At 50.3% G+C, this 14674-nt stretch overlaps 2 protein-coding genes across 2 annotated transcripts; both read right to left on the bottom strand.

The window, feature by feature from the left end:
• Positions 1-623: 623 nt before the first annotated feature.
• LOC128278668 (putative protein TPRXL) lies at positions 624-1442 on the bottom strand. The gene has a single exon (XM_053017400.1). The coding sequence runs from the start codon at positions 1440-1442 to the stop codon at positions 624-626; it is 819 nt and encodes a 272-aa protein (XP_052873360.1).
• A 63-nt stretch (positions 1443-1505) lies between these two features.
• On the bottom strand, positions 1506-13145 carry LOC128278667 (uncharacterized). The gene is made up of 10 exons (XM_053017399.1): positions 12368-13145; positions 9450-9842; positions 8926-9368; positions 8523-8747; positions 5415-5789; positions 4626-5340; positions 3485-4029; positions 2888-3421; positions 2597-2815; positions 1506-1769 (listed from the first exon to the last, which is right to left on the bottom strand). Exons 1-10 carry the CDS (start codon positions 13143-13145, stop codon positions 1506-1508), a joined length of 4491 nt encoding a protein of 1496 aa, XP_052873359.1.
• Between the last annotated feature and the right edge of the window lie 1529 nt (positions 13146-14674).

Genomic DNA, 14674 nt, shown 5'->3' with positions numbered 1-14674 from the left:
CGAAAGAAATATTATTGTCTTTGGCTTTAACTTCTCCACGCATACCGCGGTTTGCTGTTGCCGCTGCTATGCTGCCTACGTTAAGTCTAATGATTTCCTGTTCAATTGTGTTTGTCCCCACGCTGTATGCCATTTGCTTCGCTCCGATATTTGCGGTCTATTCTGATACTTCCGGGCAAGAAACCTTCTGAATAACCCTGTGTTACTTTCTACAAACGCCAGAAAGCCCATGGAACGAATCGACGAAGAAAAGGTGGAGTTCGGTCGAACGCCAAGGAGCACTGTTCTCTCTCACGCAGTCCTGTTCCTGACAGACTGTGTTTCTAAGCTGTTTTTGGTCCGTTTAGTGTTTCATTATGATTCCTTTCGTTTCGGTGTGGGTTCGTGGTGTGGCCTAGTTGCACACGAGAAGATATATAAGTCCTTAATTAGAGAGTAAAGATAAGATATGCATTAAAGACAATCATTTCGTGATTCACGTTTGTGCCGCGCTTGACTGACGCTTTTCCTGCCCCCTTTGTGCTGCCTATACTGTAGATTCCTGTTTCCGGTTTCGTTGCGCTTAGCTTACCACGTCCCACCAGTGTGGTTCGGTTCGGTAGAGGACACCGCGGGGTTGCGAATTACACGTAATAGTCTACGATACTGTTCTTGCCAAACTGTGCCAACGATAGTGCGGTGGTGCTCGTCGATTGGTTGAGTGAAGAAGCACCGACTGTGCCGCTGGTAACGGTTGAGGTGGTCGACGAAACCGATGCCGTCGAGGGTGACGGGAGCTGACCAGTGGAAGAGGAAAGGCTGGTGCCGATGGTGGATTTCGCGGCCGAGGCTGCCGAAGGGATTCTCGGGTTGCTGCCGGCGTTGGCTAACGCTTCGGTGATGTTACTCGAGTAGGTGTTCGTGATGGAGTTGGCCGAACTGGACGTGCCGTTGGTCGTTTGCTGTTTGAGCAGGTTCGTCGCCGAGTTCGAGGTGAGCCGCAGGAGCGGATGCGCCGTCAGTGACGCGGTCAGACCGGAGCCCTTCTTGGCGACCTTCGACAGCAGGGAGCAGTTGCTGAAGGAGGCCGAATTTTTCACCTGCGTACTTTTGCTGATGCTGAGCGGCACGGTGCACGACGAGTTGAAGGAAGCGGATCGCTGCACCGGAACCGTTGACTCCGCCGTGGCTCCGTTTCGGGCCGCCTGTGAGCCGGGCGTGCCAGCGCCACCGACACTGCTGCTGCCGACCATCGTCGCCGTCGAGTGCTGCGAAGAATGTTGCCGCGAACCGTTGGACACGAGCGACGAGGAGGACGAGTAGTTGGAGTGGCTGGTCGATTGGCTGTTCTTATAAACATCCTTAACGGGCGAGAAGGAGGCAATAAAATAGCCATTGTTGCTGTGGTTGCCCGAATTACCACCGTTGGCGGTAGCGGTACCAATCGCTCGGCCACTGCTCATTAGCAAGCTGCTCGGTATGGGAGAGGACGCGGTCGAAGACACGGAACAGGAAATAAGCCTCTGCTAGGAGGTTGACGTGGTGGAGCTTCGTGTCGATGTGGGCGAATCACTGCCACCACCTGTGCCGCCTCCACTGCTGCCGCTCCCGTTTGCCGTCCCGTTAGTGCTGGCCATCATCATCATCGTCAGCGGCACCGAGCCGTTAGTCAGCGGCGGTGGATGATGTGAAGCATGCTCCGACCCGACTCCGGAAGTAGTTGTGCTGGTGCTGCTGCTGGTGGTGCTGTCGGGATAGGCAGTTGGTACCGTTGAGGGATTCTTCGTCATCTGCGAGGGTAGACATCCGGGGGCAAATATCCGATTGATTACAATCACATAACCCGAGCGAAGAAAAGGAGGCAGGGAGAGCCATTCCAGGGCACGCAATAGATAGAATGGGAAAGAAACATACAGATATACAATTGAGGGAACATGTTCCGCAACCGGGAAAGGTTCCCCACAAACACTTGCGGTGCAGGATGAGTATGATTGCAATACAGTGCTACGAGAGGTACTCGACTGGTATTAGATAGAGAGCATTACATGAAAGGGAAAAATTAAACATGTTTTCTGTCACTTTTATCAATCGTTTAACCGATCCTTCGAAATCAAAGAAAAACTAATCAGCACTCACACTACTTGATGGTCCGAAACGAGGGTAAAACAAACATTTATTAAAGAATCTATTGACCGTGGTTCAATTTAATTTATCGTGTCCTCCTTTAAATCTACCGCAATGATTTCAGTTGCATTTCGTATCTGGAGAGCTGTTGTTTTATTCATTGCCAGATATTCGTTAACTGTTGCGAAGTTTTTTTTTGATTTTTTTTTCCACTACCTAACTTTACAACGGATGTACACACTTCCAGGATATCGAACGCGCTACCCGCACCCAAATGCCCAGACACCTCGGTCGGTTACCCACTAATGCTTTTACATCATGCTAGCCCTATCCGTGTCAATGGTCTGTCCGAACAGAAAGAAAAATAAAACAAAACGAAAAAGAAAGAGAGAAAGAATGATGTAATGATAATCCTCCGGATGTGGCAGCCAGAACACAGCCCAAGCGAGCAAAAGAGAAACAGCTTCGGTGTTAGTCAACGAAGGGAACTTACGCCAATGCTAGTGACATTGTTAGTGTTAGCGGAACAAGCGTTTGAGGTAAAGGCGTTAGCAGCAGCAGCAGCGGCGGCACTAGCGGCGGCAGTTCCCGCCGGATAATGTTCCTGACCTGAGCCACCCATCGGGCAGACATAGTCACTCCATTCCTCTCCGCCCAGCAGGCCTTTGGTGCTCTTTTTGCGTTTCAGTGAAAATTGTGATTTCTTCGGTGTCTACAAAAAAAATAGGATGCGTTAAAAACGTTAGGACATCGGTAGGAAGACGCACGTCGCTGCGATGCGTACCTTGATCTTTGCCGAAATCGTCAGCGGTTGAAAGCCGAGTGTGTTCTCTGCTTCCCGCTTCACCTGTATGATGTCTCGGCCGAGTAGATCTTTGAAGTGGGTGGCCAGGTGCCGGCGCAGGAGCGTTTTGCTCGACGGTATGCTCAGGAGATCAGCGAACAGTTCAGCCGTGAACTTAACCTCGAATATCATTAGCGCACCGTGAACACCGGTACCGCGTAGGTTCGGTGAGTATTCGGCCAGATCGACCGCCCGGAGCCACTCGTGCACCCGCAGGGAACTCCAGAGCCGCACGTCATCCTTCACGGTCGAATCCGGTGGCAATGGTCGCCGTACCAGACTCTCGGGATGCCACTTTTCGTGACGCATCAGCTGTATGCCGCGGCGTATGCTGGCAACGTGCAGACACGACGTTACCTGCAGGTGCACCAAGTCGTCCATGGTCAGTTTGTGTAACATCCGACCATCCATTCGGGCGGCCGTAAACGCTTCCCTATACTGTGGCATTCCAACGTCATCCAGCCATCGTAGAATCTGTCGTTTCGATAGAGAATTTCAGCTAAAGTAGTTGAAAGAGACGAGTAATGCTCTACGTACCCATGCTGTGTCTAGCTTGGCAGCACTCGTGAACAGTTCATCGTCGTTCTCCGTTCCGGATACATCCGTAAGGGCCAGCACAATTTTCTTGCGATGCAACGGATGGCGCAGGTTTAGTTCTTTCTCCACATCGACCGGTGACGCTTTCAGTAGCTCCGTGGCAGCCGCTGCGCTTGGCGTGAGCCAGCGCCGCAATTCCTCCTCGTACATGCTCATCCCTAGGTGGTCGAACCACTGGCACACCGCTTCCAGATCCCATTCGCGGAACGCTTTGTCAGGCTTACGGTACGGCGCCGAACCGCTCCAGCCTAACCTGGCACCGGCAGTCGCCCGTACGCCGCCACGCTTGAACTCACCCTCAGCACCGGCACCACCACCAACACCGCTTGGCAGATCGTCTAGCGTTCCACTGTTGCTCCGCTTGATCTTGCCGAAAATGTTCTTCAGCTTGTTGCTCATCGAGGGCGAAGGAGCCGGTTGCGGAGTAAAGCTCCGTTGAGGCAGCGATCCATCTGTCCGATCATCGTTAGCGTTTTCTGTTTCGGCTGAAAGGGAGAATCGGAAGAAACGTTAGCCCGCGCAGAGGGAGCAGCATTCGAGCCGACGACAACGAGACAAGCGTGTTTGGTGACATGTTTAGAGAGTATCGGTCACAGCGACATCGGTCACGGACAAAGCGCATTACGGGTTATGGTTGGTTACGCATCGGAGTACTTCGGACTGACAGAGAATCGGTTACGGTCGCTGAAATTACGCCTACACACAGAATCGAAGCACGACCAATTAGCGAGGTGAGAAATTAGAATTTTGGTGCATGAGTTGGATTATTTTGAATTAATTCCAAATTATCATAATAGTGCCGGCTCAATGTCACTTGTGGCGGTTTGAAAGGACTTCTCGAGAACTCTTCTCAGTTTAAAGAAGAGCTCCTAGACAACCAGCAAATGGAGTGTTTGTTAGTTTGTTTTTACGCATAAGACAAAAAAAACACATGAAGAACGAAACGAAACAACAGTAAATTTGAAACAACGGAAGTTAGAAGCGAAACAACGAACGATCAAGCAAAACGAATGAAGAAAAAACGGTTTTGTGAAACCCAAAATAGGGCCAACTCAAGCACAACTGTGAACGATCCGAAAACCTAGGTTTGGTACAGAAAATCCTCGCAGTTTATCGATTGGTTCGTGCCGCGGTCGTGTTGCGGTTGCCGGTAGCGGTACGAACAGGGACGGCGCTTTGAAATCCTGACCCGTAGCTGGCACTCTTTTCGGTGGTTCGGATTTATGCTTGACATCCGGCGGGACTGGGACCGTAGGTGACGGCGGTTCCGTATTGGCGCGCAGCAGGTGTACCTCAACGTACGGACTACCGTAAGCCAGATCAGCGATCGTTCGAGGTCCGCCGCCGGACCGTTCAGCAGCCGCTTGATTGTGCAATAACTCTTTGGCCGATGCCGACGCCGCTTTCATGTGCGGCAGATTCGTTTCCTCCGTGGCACGGAGCGCTCGGGCCAGCGAGAGAGCGTTCATTGACGATGACATTCCCGTGCCGGGATGTGCGCTTTGTTCTTTGGCCACTCCGAGCGGCTCTTCCGGGCTCTTCCAGCTCTCTTCCGGCTCTTCCAGCGCAGCAGACCCGTCGTCGCCGTCACCGTCGTTCGTGTTCCTAGTAAGATAAGTTTCTAGCGATGGTAGACATTTACCGAAGGCCACGTTTCGTTTCGGGTTCGCATTACTGTCCGTCGCCGTCGAAGATCCGCTCGATGTGCTGACGGTCGACAGCGTGGTGGCGAAGGCTTGTCGTGGAAGACTGCTGTAGTGAACATCGACTCGCTGTCGGTACGTGGCCGGCGGTGTCTGCAAAACATAGACGGTGGCACTGCATTAATAAGTTTCGAGAGAGAGCAAATAAATCGACGGACGACCCGTACCTTCGGTGTGATGGGGCTGATAGCCGTCTGAGGCAAGCTTCCGTGGCTTCCGTGGTGCAACGGGGATGACGTTAAGGCGGTACCGGGCACACAGGCCGACATGCCCACCATTCGCGTGTTGGTGATAATCTGAGGCCGCCGGAGCAGCCCCGACGTAATGCTATTGTTATTCAGTGCGTTCGTTACCGCGGAAGTGACACCACCGTTCGTGAGACTGCCATTCATCAGGGCCGCCGATCCGCTGGAGCTGGTCATGAAATTCGTGCGAAGTTCCAGGTTTTCCCGCTCCAGTGCAGCCTGCTGGAGCTTCAGTTCACTCATGGCCGACATCAGTTCTAGTTTCTGCGTTTCCAGCGATGACCGCGACAGCATTTCCTGTGTGCATTCCAATAAGCAGTATCAGAAGTACAGTTCACAGATGGCAAATGTGTAACATTCTATTGTTTTTGCATTAGGTGAAAGGACCAAAATGACCGGGAGATCCCACTAGCTATGATACTAAGGATAGCAAAGAACAAAGATTATTGCAGAAATTAATGATCCAATATGTTAGAAAGGAGTAGCAAACTACAACATTGAGTACGTACAGCAAATAGCAAGCAATTAATTCACAAACAAATTAAAGAAAGTTTACTGTATAACGTAAGATGCCAATAAATCGGTTGCTTAAAATGGAATGAACATCGAAATGGTGAACCATGGCGTGAAATGCTTCCGTCCGCATTATTTTGAGGGATTATTCCATTCTCAATTTTTTTTTTGCAAACTGGTCATTAGTCGAAATAATCAAAAATGGTAATTGATTAAGTCAGATTAGCAAACACTTCACCTTCTCTCAGCACAAAGGGCAAGAGTTTGGCCAAGGGTCAGCAGATGTTACTACATTAAGCAACTGTTGCGCCATAAAGCGGACCGTGGCAAAACAAGAAACAAACGGCTAAACGACTTAACAGAAGGACCTTCCCGAGGGGTTTCTACTGTCTGTCAGAAGTATACGAAAACAACGCTCTATTAACCATGTTCCGCGAGCACCTCGGCTTTGATGGCGAAGAGCGGATTATTTGACGAAACCGTAAACACAACACAAATGGTACACTTTCAAAAAGCCATTCCGTGTAAATACCAGAGAAAACTGCGGTTTGCTTATCATTTTAAATACACCACGCCTTCGTACAGCTCTTTGCAAGCGGCCGAGAGCTTTGTTTTGACTTCGATGTTAAATAACTTATTAACTGGTTCCAAAGCTACCAAGCGCGCTCTGTAAGCTCTCACCGTGTTTAGTTAACAGAATCCTTACATTAGACGACGAAAAAAGGGAAAAGGCGTTGTATCGAAACGACCGAAATAAGCACGCCGTGTCCTTTCCGTGTCAATTAACTAAAGAGGAAAATGGTCCTCGGTAACGCCCGACCAAAAAGGTACAAAATAGAATCAAAACAGCTGGACGGACGTTTAGCAATTAAAAACAATCGAAATTAATTTCCAGTCCCGTTTGAAAGTGTGCACCGTCATGGTAAGGATCGGTTGGGATCACGCTGTCAGCAGGCAGTACCGTCCCGGGTTACCCACGGGCTGGGTTTTGAATGATAATACCGGACCTACGGCTGGTCGGTTGACTACGGTGACTCTTTTAGTACGACCGGCCGTAGTACTGAAGCGTGAAATGAGCCCAAACCACAGTACTTTGCAATGCTTTTAGTTTGTTATGTTTTAAAACTTTTTTGATTATCTGATTAGTTGATTATTTTAACGTTTGGTTGAGTGATTGGATTGAGTTCTTAAGTCCGAAAAGCTTAAAAATATAATTTAAAACAAAATTGTCATTAGTATTGAAAATTAGTATAATAGAAAACGGCGAAGTTGGATGCAGATAATAATGAAATAGATGCATGCAACAATTTTTATTTCAATTATTGGCAGTGACTTAAGGAATGCTTCAATCGAGTACAATTAGTTCTCCTATCCTGTGTTAGGTGATGCATACTTTGCAGTCGATATGAGGATGTGCCATAACCAAACAGTGTCAATTCAATTCGCTATAACACCAAAACCAAACACAAAAAGTACAACCCGATGGTAGTTTGTTTCACACCTAAAGAACCCCACAGCATGAGGAGGTGTGACGGATGGGTTTTCTTCGAAGCGCACACACAGGCAAAGCGGGTGTTGTGTTTGTTGCGAATGTTACACCCCAAGTGCTTAACCATCTTATTGTTGATTATTGCTGGCTGTGTGTAAATGCGGCATTGTGTACAAGTGAGACAATTATCAGAGTTGGGTTAAACCAATATAGAAAAAAAACCACGAAAAAAGGGAACCAAAACATGGGGACACCAATACCAGTGGATTACACAAACAAACACACTCATAAGCACACATAGTAATACATAAAATGCCTGAAAATTGGCAACCCAACTGACAAACAGTTCGTAATTTCATTCGATTAAACTGTGTGCGTGCGTGACACGGTGGTGCAGGCGTGTTCGTGTAGACACAAAACGTGTGCTCAATTGCGAAGGAATTTATCCGATCCCGAAGGTATGCGACACAAATAACTAAAGGGGTTTTCTTGTTTTTCTGTTTTGAGCCTCTTGTTGTTAAAAATGTGATCCTTTTCTAAAACCGATGATCCTCTTGCCATAAATCTGCTTCTTTCACTAAACCTTTGATGACGCGTTAAATTGTTCATATACAAAAGGACCACCGGAAAAGGACCCGTTACGGCGGATGTTAATGTAATAATGCAATCACTAGCTCATGCTACAAGACGAGTGTCTAGATGAACGAAAAGACAAATAATTCCTACAGCCTTTGAGAAATGAGCCTCCAATTTACACATGCACTGTTCGTAGCAGAGCACTGGAACTGAAGGGATGAGCTTCTACCGGGTGTGGGTGCAACATACTCTATGCATTATGCAAAAACAGTACACACAACATGGCAGAGTATACTCTAGAGAGGGCCGAGGGCATTCTAAGGATACGAAACGATAGAGGTGTAAACAGGATACGAGAGAAAATGTGGCGACAACTATTAAAACTAGTGGGTCTAAAACAAAACAAAAAAGGAGGAAGGATGTAAGAAAAAAATTGTAATATTTCGCGGTACTTTTTGTTTGTCAATCTGGATGCCAACTGTTTTTGCAAATACGCTTACTCGCTGCAGTAGATCTTCGGCGTTCGCGAGCAGCTGGTTCTTCTCCTTGACCGTGCGCTCGAGCTCGCCGATCTTCGCCGTCAGTGTCTGCACCTGCTCGGTGAGCACCTTCACCTGCAGCGCTAGCGCTTCCTTGTCCGTCTGCAGCCGCCGCAGACGCTCGTCCGTATCCTGGCGCTAGAATAGGGAAGTAGGAGAGAGAAGATACCACTGGGTTAGTTAGTTGAAGTCCACTCAAAACAACACTTATGGGACTAAAGCTTGCACTAAATGCTACTCGATCAATGGGGTGTTTCACATGGTCAACGGCGTGGCTTGGTATTATTTGATTTAAAGGTAGAGCTATCTCGCAAACCTGACAATCCTTGCTCCAGGGCGATCGATGTTCGCAGGAGCAGCATCCAGCGCCCGGTGGCGGCGGTGGTGGAGGATAAAAGCTCCGACTGCAGCACCCGCTCGCGCAGGACGACAGATCCTGGCTACTGCCCAGCGCACTGTTGCTCCCGTAACGGTAGAGTTCCTGCTGCTGGCGCCGGTGGTAGTCGATTAACCGTAGTTCCTCCCGGCTGCCATGCTGCTGCTGCTGGTGGTGGTAATGGTGTGGATAAGCCCCCCAGTAGTAGTGCGGGTCCCAGTGGGACAGTGGTGGCGGTGGCGGCGGTTCCCAGATACCCGGACTCGGGCTCTGCCGCTGACGGTGGTGCGGGTGATGATGATGGTGATGCTGCTGCTGGTGCTGTTGGCTGCCGCTACCGCTGCTGTTGTAGTTGTTGTAGCTGCCCGAATCGTGATGATGATCTTGGAAGGTGGAAATGCGACCCGAACGTCCCGGATTAGCGAACACACTCAGCGGAGGAAGAGATGCGGTCGCCAGCTCACCTTTGGAGTTTAGACTAAGGTTGCTCGACATCGAGTCGTGCTTGGGGAACTCGGACGACGAGGATTTCTCCTTCAGCGAGTGGGTGCTGCGGCTCTTGCTGTCCCGCTCGTGGCGGCTCGAGCCGAGGTGCCGCCGCCGATCGAGGCTGCCCGTTTCGCGCAAAGGTCTCGGTGGTTTACCGCTCGGGCCCGGAGTGCTGGCTCCGCTCGCGTCAGCCCGCGCTCCTACGGATGCTGCCTCGCCTCGATCGGCGCGCGAAGGTGTCCGCGTACCCGGTGCGGTACGCGACACCGACCGTCGGACGTCGGACTCGACCGAAGCCTTCGGAGCTTCCAGTCTGGCTTGAGTGCGCATCACCCAGGTAAAGTCATCATCGCAACAGGTTGACTCATCTGCGACGATGGTGGGCGATGGATCGGAAAAAATTAAATGCTCGAATTACCAAATCTGATACCCACACACACGCGGCTGTGGCTGGCTGACACGTAACCAGCCGATCGATGTATGGGGGGAAAGATGAGACCGAAGGCTCCGATTCCGAGCCAGAACCTTGCAAATCGCATGAAGGCAGGAAATGCCGATGGTGACGCAATTGCGCCGTGGACCGGTGCAGTCTCGCTCGCTGCTGGCGGATGTTACTGCCCAGCGCCAGACGTCCTAAGCTAACTTTTCCCAATTAGCGTTTATTAAGGGGTTTGGCATACGTTTCGTAGGACCACGCGCTTTTGCAGCCACGGAATAAGGAAACAATCAACTGCTGTCTGCGCCTCTTTGCGGTCTTTGCCTTGTATGAGCCTTGTATGCGCTACACAGACACCCAGTTCGTGGGATCCGACCAATGTAAACATATCATTAAGAGAAGCTGCAGCTGTGTCAACGGTTACAAAAATTAAAAATTGACACAATGATTATGATTTTTGGGCCAATTAAAATCGTTGGACCATGAAGATCATGCAGAAAATGATGATGATCCAGAAAGTTGGAACCACTCGACCAATGGAACTGTTGGGAAGCTACAGACAACTGCGCAACTGAATCAACACACTATTTACTACGGATACGACAACTTCTGAACACGAACTCGTTCCGGAACCGAAGAATCAGGTTCACACCATTCCTTAGTCTCTGGTTTTGATTCAGGATCATGGTTCAGGATCATTCAGGATCATTCAGGACCCAAGCCTCATCGATAGTGATAAGTCGACGCACTAAATTCACATTATTCTTTCGAAAACCCTCGCTTACACTGCCGAATGAGATGCCTAGGGGCTTCTACTAAATCTCTTTCCGTCACTCGACGATTTTCCAATACGATAACCTGTATTTTTCCTGTACGATGTCAGGTATGGTTGCCGTTTTTGGACGTCCTTGACGTGGATCGTTTTCAAGGTTTGTTCGACAACGCTTAAATTCAGCAACCCATCTTTCTTCTGTATTAATTGAAGGCGATGAGTCCTTATACACTTTCAACATTCATAAATTTCGTTTGCTTTTAATCCTACCAAAACTAAAAATTCATTCACCTCACGATACTTGAATTTTTCCATTGTAAAAAAATTCTTTGCATACGTTCATATGAAGATTGTACCAATGTAAGAAAAAGTACGCTAGGAGCAGCGCCTGTTATTGAAGCTTCAAACATTTTGAACAACCTAGTACACACCCAGATATTGAATTCCTTGCTACAACAAAGTGAAGCATTCCCCAAAGAAAACCATTCCAGAACACGCATTCCAAAACTGTGGGCGTGCGCATTTTAGGTCCATCACATGAAAATGATGTAGAATGTTTAATTAATACGTGCTCCACAAGCTTCATCGAGACTGGAAACGTCTATCGAGAGCCCAGACGACGACAGGTTCCCGGGGCCTTCAATTGACTGGAATTAATCCATAAACATGTTGAAGCGAATCTCTGCTCCCGAATCCCTACGATTTCTGACGAACATATTTTCTGAGTCCGTCCGTTAATCACCACTCAAGACACAAGCCTCGCGGTCTCGAGCCTCCAAGCTGACCTTTTCTGGCCACGCTACTGATAGTGATTAATCTACGACGGTAAGTCTGGCTGTCAATTGTAACTGTCAATCTTCATTCGAACGTTTCGCGGGGCGGTGGTTGCATTTCCGAAATCGAAGAGGAATAGAGGTGTGGTAGTGTTGGCACCAACACAACTTCCAAAGGGCCAGCCCCTATCAAGCAACCGATCAACAAATCTCCGTCACGAGAGTATGCTTGATTGCGCTGCTGGGTGACTGTTAATTGTTATCAATTAGTGCCCCACCACCTCGAGTCAAGTAATCCTGCAGTCATCTCGCATCTGGTACGGGAATGCACACGAGCGGCCTTTTTGCTGCACGCGCGCACTTTTCTACCAGCCAGCCAGAGGGCCGTGTGATTAACGTATGCACCTCTACATTCCACAAGCCCGTGGCGTTGATAGCAAATTATCTGCCCCATAAGTTGGGCGCAAACATGGCGCAAATGCCAAGTGGCTCGCCCAGAAGTGGTTCGGAAAGTTGGAGCACCGTTCGTGATCGATTCTCGGGACGATCACGTGGGGATCTCGCACACTTTATGAATCCTGACGCACGCACACCAGCACGCGTGCGCGCGCGCGTCTAATTTGCAGAACTACGCCAGCCAGTCGCAGAAAGATCGAAGATCACCGCAAACTACCAGGCGCAACCAAGGAGAGAGGCATATTTTTAGAACGCCACCCCACAGGCCGCCAGACATAGAATTTCTCGCCAGACGTGGGCCGCCGCGAAACACTTCAGCAAATCGCTCCCCAAACCGCGTCCCCTGCAGTGAGTTCTGGGAGGGTGACCTACGAGAGAAGTCGAGCAGTTGTGCTCGACTGGGGCCTACGTTAACTCGGAGAGTCCCTATCATCCCGTGACTTTCTCGTCAATCACCTGCTTCGTGGTGCTCGTGGTGGCGCCTCCACGGAGCGGACGACGATGGGCCACTGGTGGAAGTTCTTGATGGGGTCTTCCGGCGTCGTAGGCCGGAAGACGTTTGCTGCCTACGGTAACGACGCCCAACCGGCGACAGTGACACCGAGCGCAGGAACGGCGACTTGTCCCGGTATCCGGACGAACGTTCGCCATCTTCCTCGTCGCCGTCTACGTCGCTATCATCGCTGTCGCTGGCCGAGTGTCGCGCCCCGGCCGACTGGTCACCGCCGGTGGACGAGGACACACTCCAGGAGCTCTTGCGCAGCGTGTTCGAGGCGCTGCTCTCGATCGATCGCAGGTCATCGGGAACGATCGGTTCGAGGATGATCTCTTCCACGCCATCAGCCTCGTCCCCGGTGGGGTCGCCTTCCTCCTCCTCGAAGTCCCGCAGCCGGGAGCAGAGGTACTCGCTCGCCGCCACCGACATCACATTCTGCCGGACCGAAGCCGCCGCCGTCGGCGCCGCTTCCGGTAAGAATTTGGGGCGCGGCGGTACCTCCGGTTTCGGTGGCCGACCCGGAACGGGCGGCAGCGGTAGGTCGATGAACTCGCTGCCGTCCTCACTGTACGCACTGTTGCGCTCGCGGATCGTCTCCAGCCGCATCACGGCGTCGCCCAGAACCGGATGATGGTGACACCGTGACCGTGACGACGACCCAGACGTCTCCAGATCGTCTCGGGCAGATGCAGCAGACGGTCTGATGGGCGGCGGCCGGTGATCGGCACGCTGTTCCATGAACTATGTCTCGCCGGGCTCTGGCGTTTGGCCAGAGATTGGCCAACTATCGGGTGCCTCAGATCCCCGGCGCACTTGAATTCCGTTTTATTTATACGCGTGCGGTGGAAAACTTGGGCCCGGCACGTTAGATCAACTTGAGCTCTTGATCACACACACACGGACACACTTTAAAGATAATGAGCGGATACAGACTGCAACGCACACCGTGTTTATCGATATTCTTACTCGCGCCACGGCCAATTACACCGGGGCCAATCATCCGTCCGATCCATCCGCTTTAGGTCAGGGATAGAGGTTTTTGAAATAATTATGACTCATAACAACGGCGCGCCCTTCTCTCCCTATCTCTCGCTCTGTCTGTCACGCACAACGATCGCCGCGGTGAAACACACAGGACACACGCACACACGTCCCACACACCATTATCTGCTTCCTTTTGGCGCCGGTCGCGCGAATCGCGACGACGGAATCGATGCTTGGGCGGCGCGCGATCTTGCCGCGGCGAGCATCACGAGCGGACTGGTGTGTCGCGCATTAGCGCAACGATGACAGAGAGACAGAGCGAGAACCCCGCGCGTGGCCACCCGGCGTGCAGTGCAACGTTGGCGGCCACCGATTTGACGGCCTCGCGAGCTGTGACATGACGTAGGACCGCCACGACGATCTGGGACGGGATGGGGTGGTTCTGGGCGATCGTTCGAGAAGACGTTCGCTTCGGAAGACGCGCACCGATTCTGGCCAGTAACCAGCAAAACAAAAACATAAACAGCACAACGAAAACCTCATTCAGTCGGTCATTTGGCGATGCTTCATTTTTGATATAGATTTGGTACTGACACAGTGGCCAAAAAGTAATGGGAATTTTTGTTTTAAACTTGTTTGCAATTCCGATTGTGGACTAGCATTTTTATTTCTAAGCCGGTATCACCAACATCTGTGTCAAACTATGGGTCAAAATACTAATCAGTGTTTGCAATACGGGTCCTTTTCTGAGCAGTTATAAAATTAATTCTTCGTTTTCCATAACGACAGAAACTGTTTAACAACGCAGTTTAATTGGAGTGGTTGTGCGGAATGAAATTTCTGGTGCCAAAAAGGCTGAAAATGTTGTAAAAAAGCCGCGGGGGAGCAAAGTTCTATCGACAACCAGAGTTTATAAGTGGTACAAAAAGTTCAAAGAGGGTCGAAAAAGCGCTGAAAACGAGGCCCGACCATCAACATCAGCATCAACTGATGAGCTGCATGTCAATAAAATCTAAAAGTTGAGACCGAAATCGTCGACAGCCTTAGTCCGAGATCTTACTGATCTTGTTGAAATATCGAAAGGATTAGCGGACACCATTTTAAGAAACCATTTGGCCCTCAGTCGTTCATTTCCATGGAAAACCAGCGCCGAGTTGAAGAGTGTAAAAAAATGCTTTTCGACTATCATGACAAACGGACATCCTAACTAGAGAAGAGACTTGGATTAGGCTTAGGTGCCGGAACCGCCCGTCCCATCGGGAGAATACTGTGCCAAAAATTCG

The sequence above is a fragment of the Anopheles cruzii genome, chromosome 2 (assembly GCF_943734635.1).
Source record: "Anopheles cruzii chromosome 2, idAnoCruzAS_RS32_06, whole genome shotgun sequence".
Lineage (NCBI taxonomy): Eukaryota > Metazoa > Arthropoda > Insecta > Diptera > Culicidae > Anopheles > Anopheles cruzii.
Note: the sequence above shows the minus strand (reverse complement) of the source record. Positions and strands in the feature narration are given on the sequence as shown.

Coding starts and splice junctions, on each gene's coding strand:
- LOC128278668 (XM_053017400.1), bottom strand. CDS start 1,442: ATGAGCAGTGGCCGAGCGATTGGTACCGCTACCGCCAACGGTGGTAAT.
- LOC128278667 (XM_053017399.1), bottom strand. CDS start 13,145: ATGGAACAGCGTGCCGATCACCGGCCGCCGCCCATCAGACCGTCTGCT. Junction 4,030..4,625: donor ATTTTCTGTACCAAACCTAG/GTTTTCGGATCG, acceptor TCTCCCTTTCAG/CCGAAACAGAAAACGCTAAC. Junction 1,770..2,596: donor ACAATGTCACTAGCATTGGC/GTAAGTTCCCTT, acceptor CTACCCTCGCAG/ATGACGAAGAATCCCTCAAC.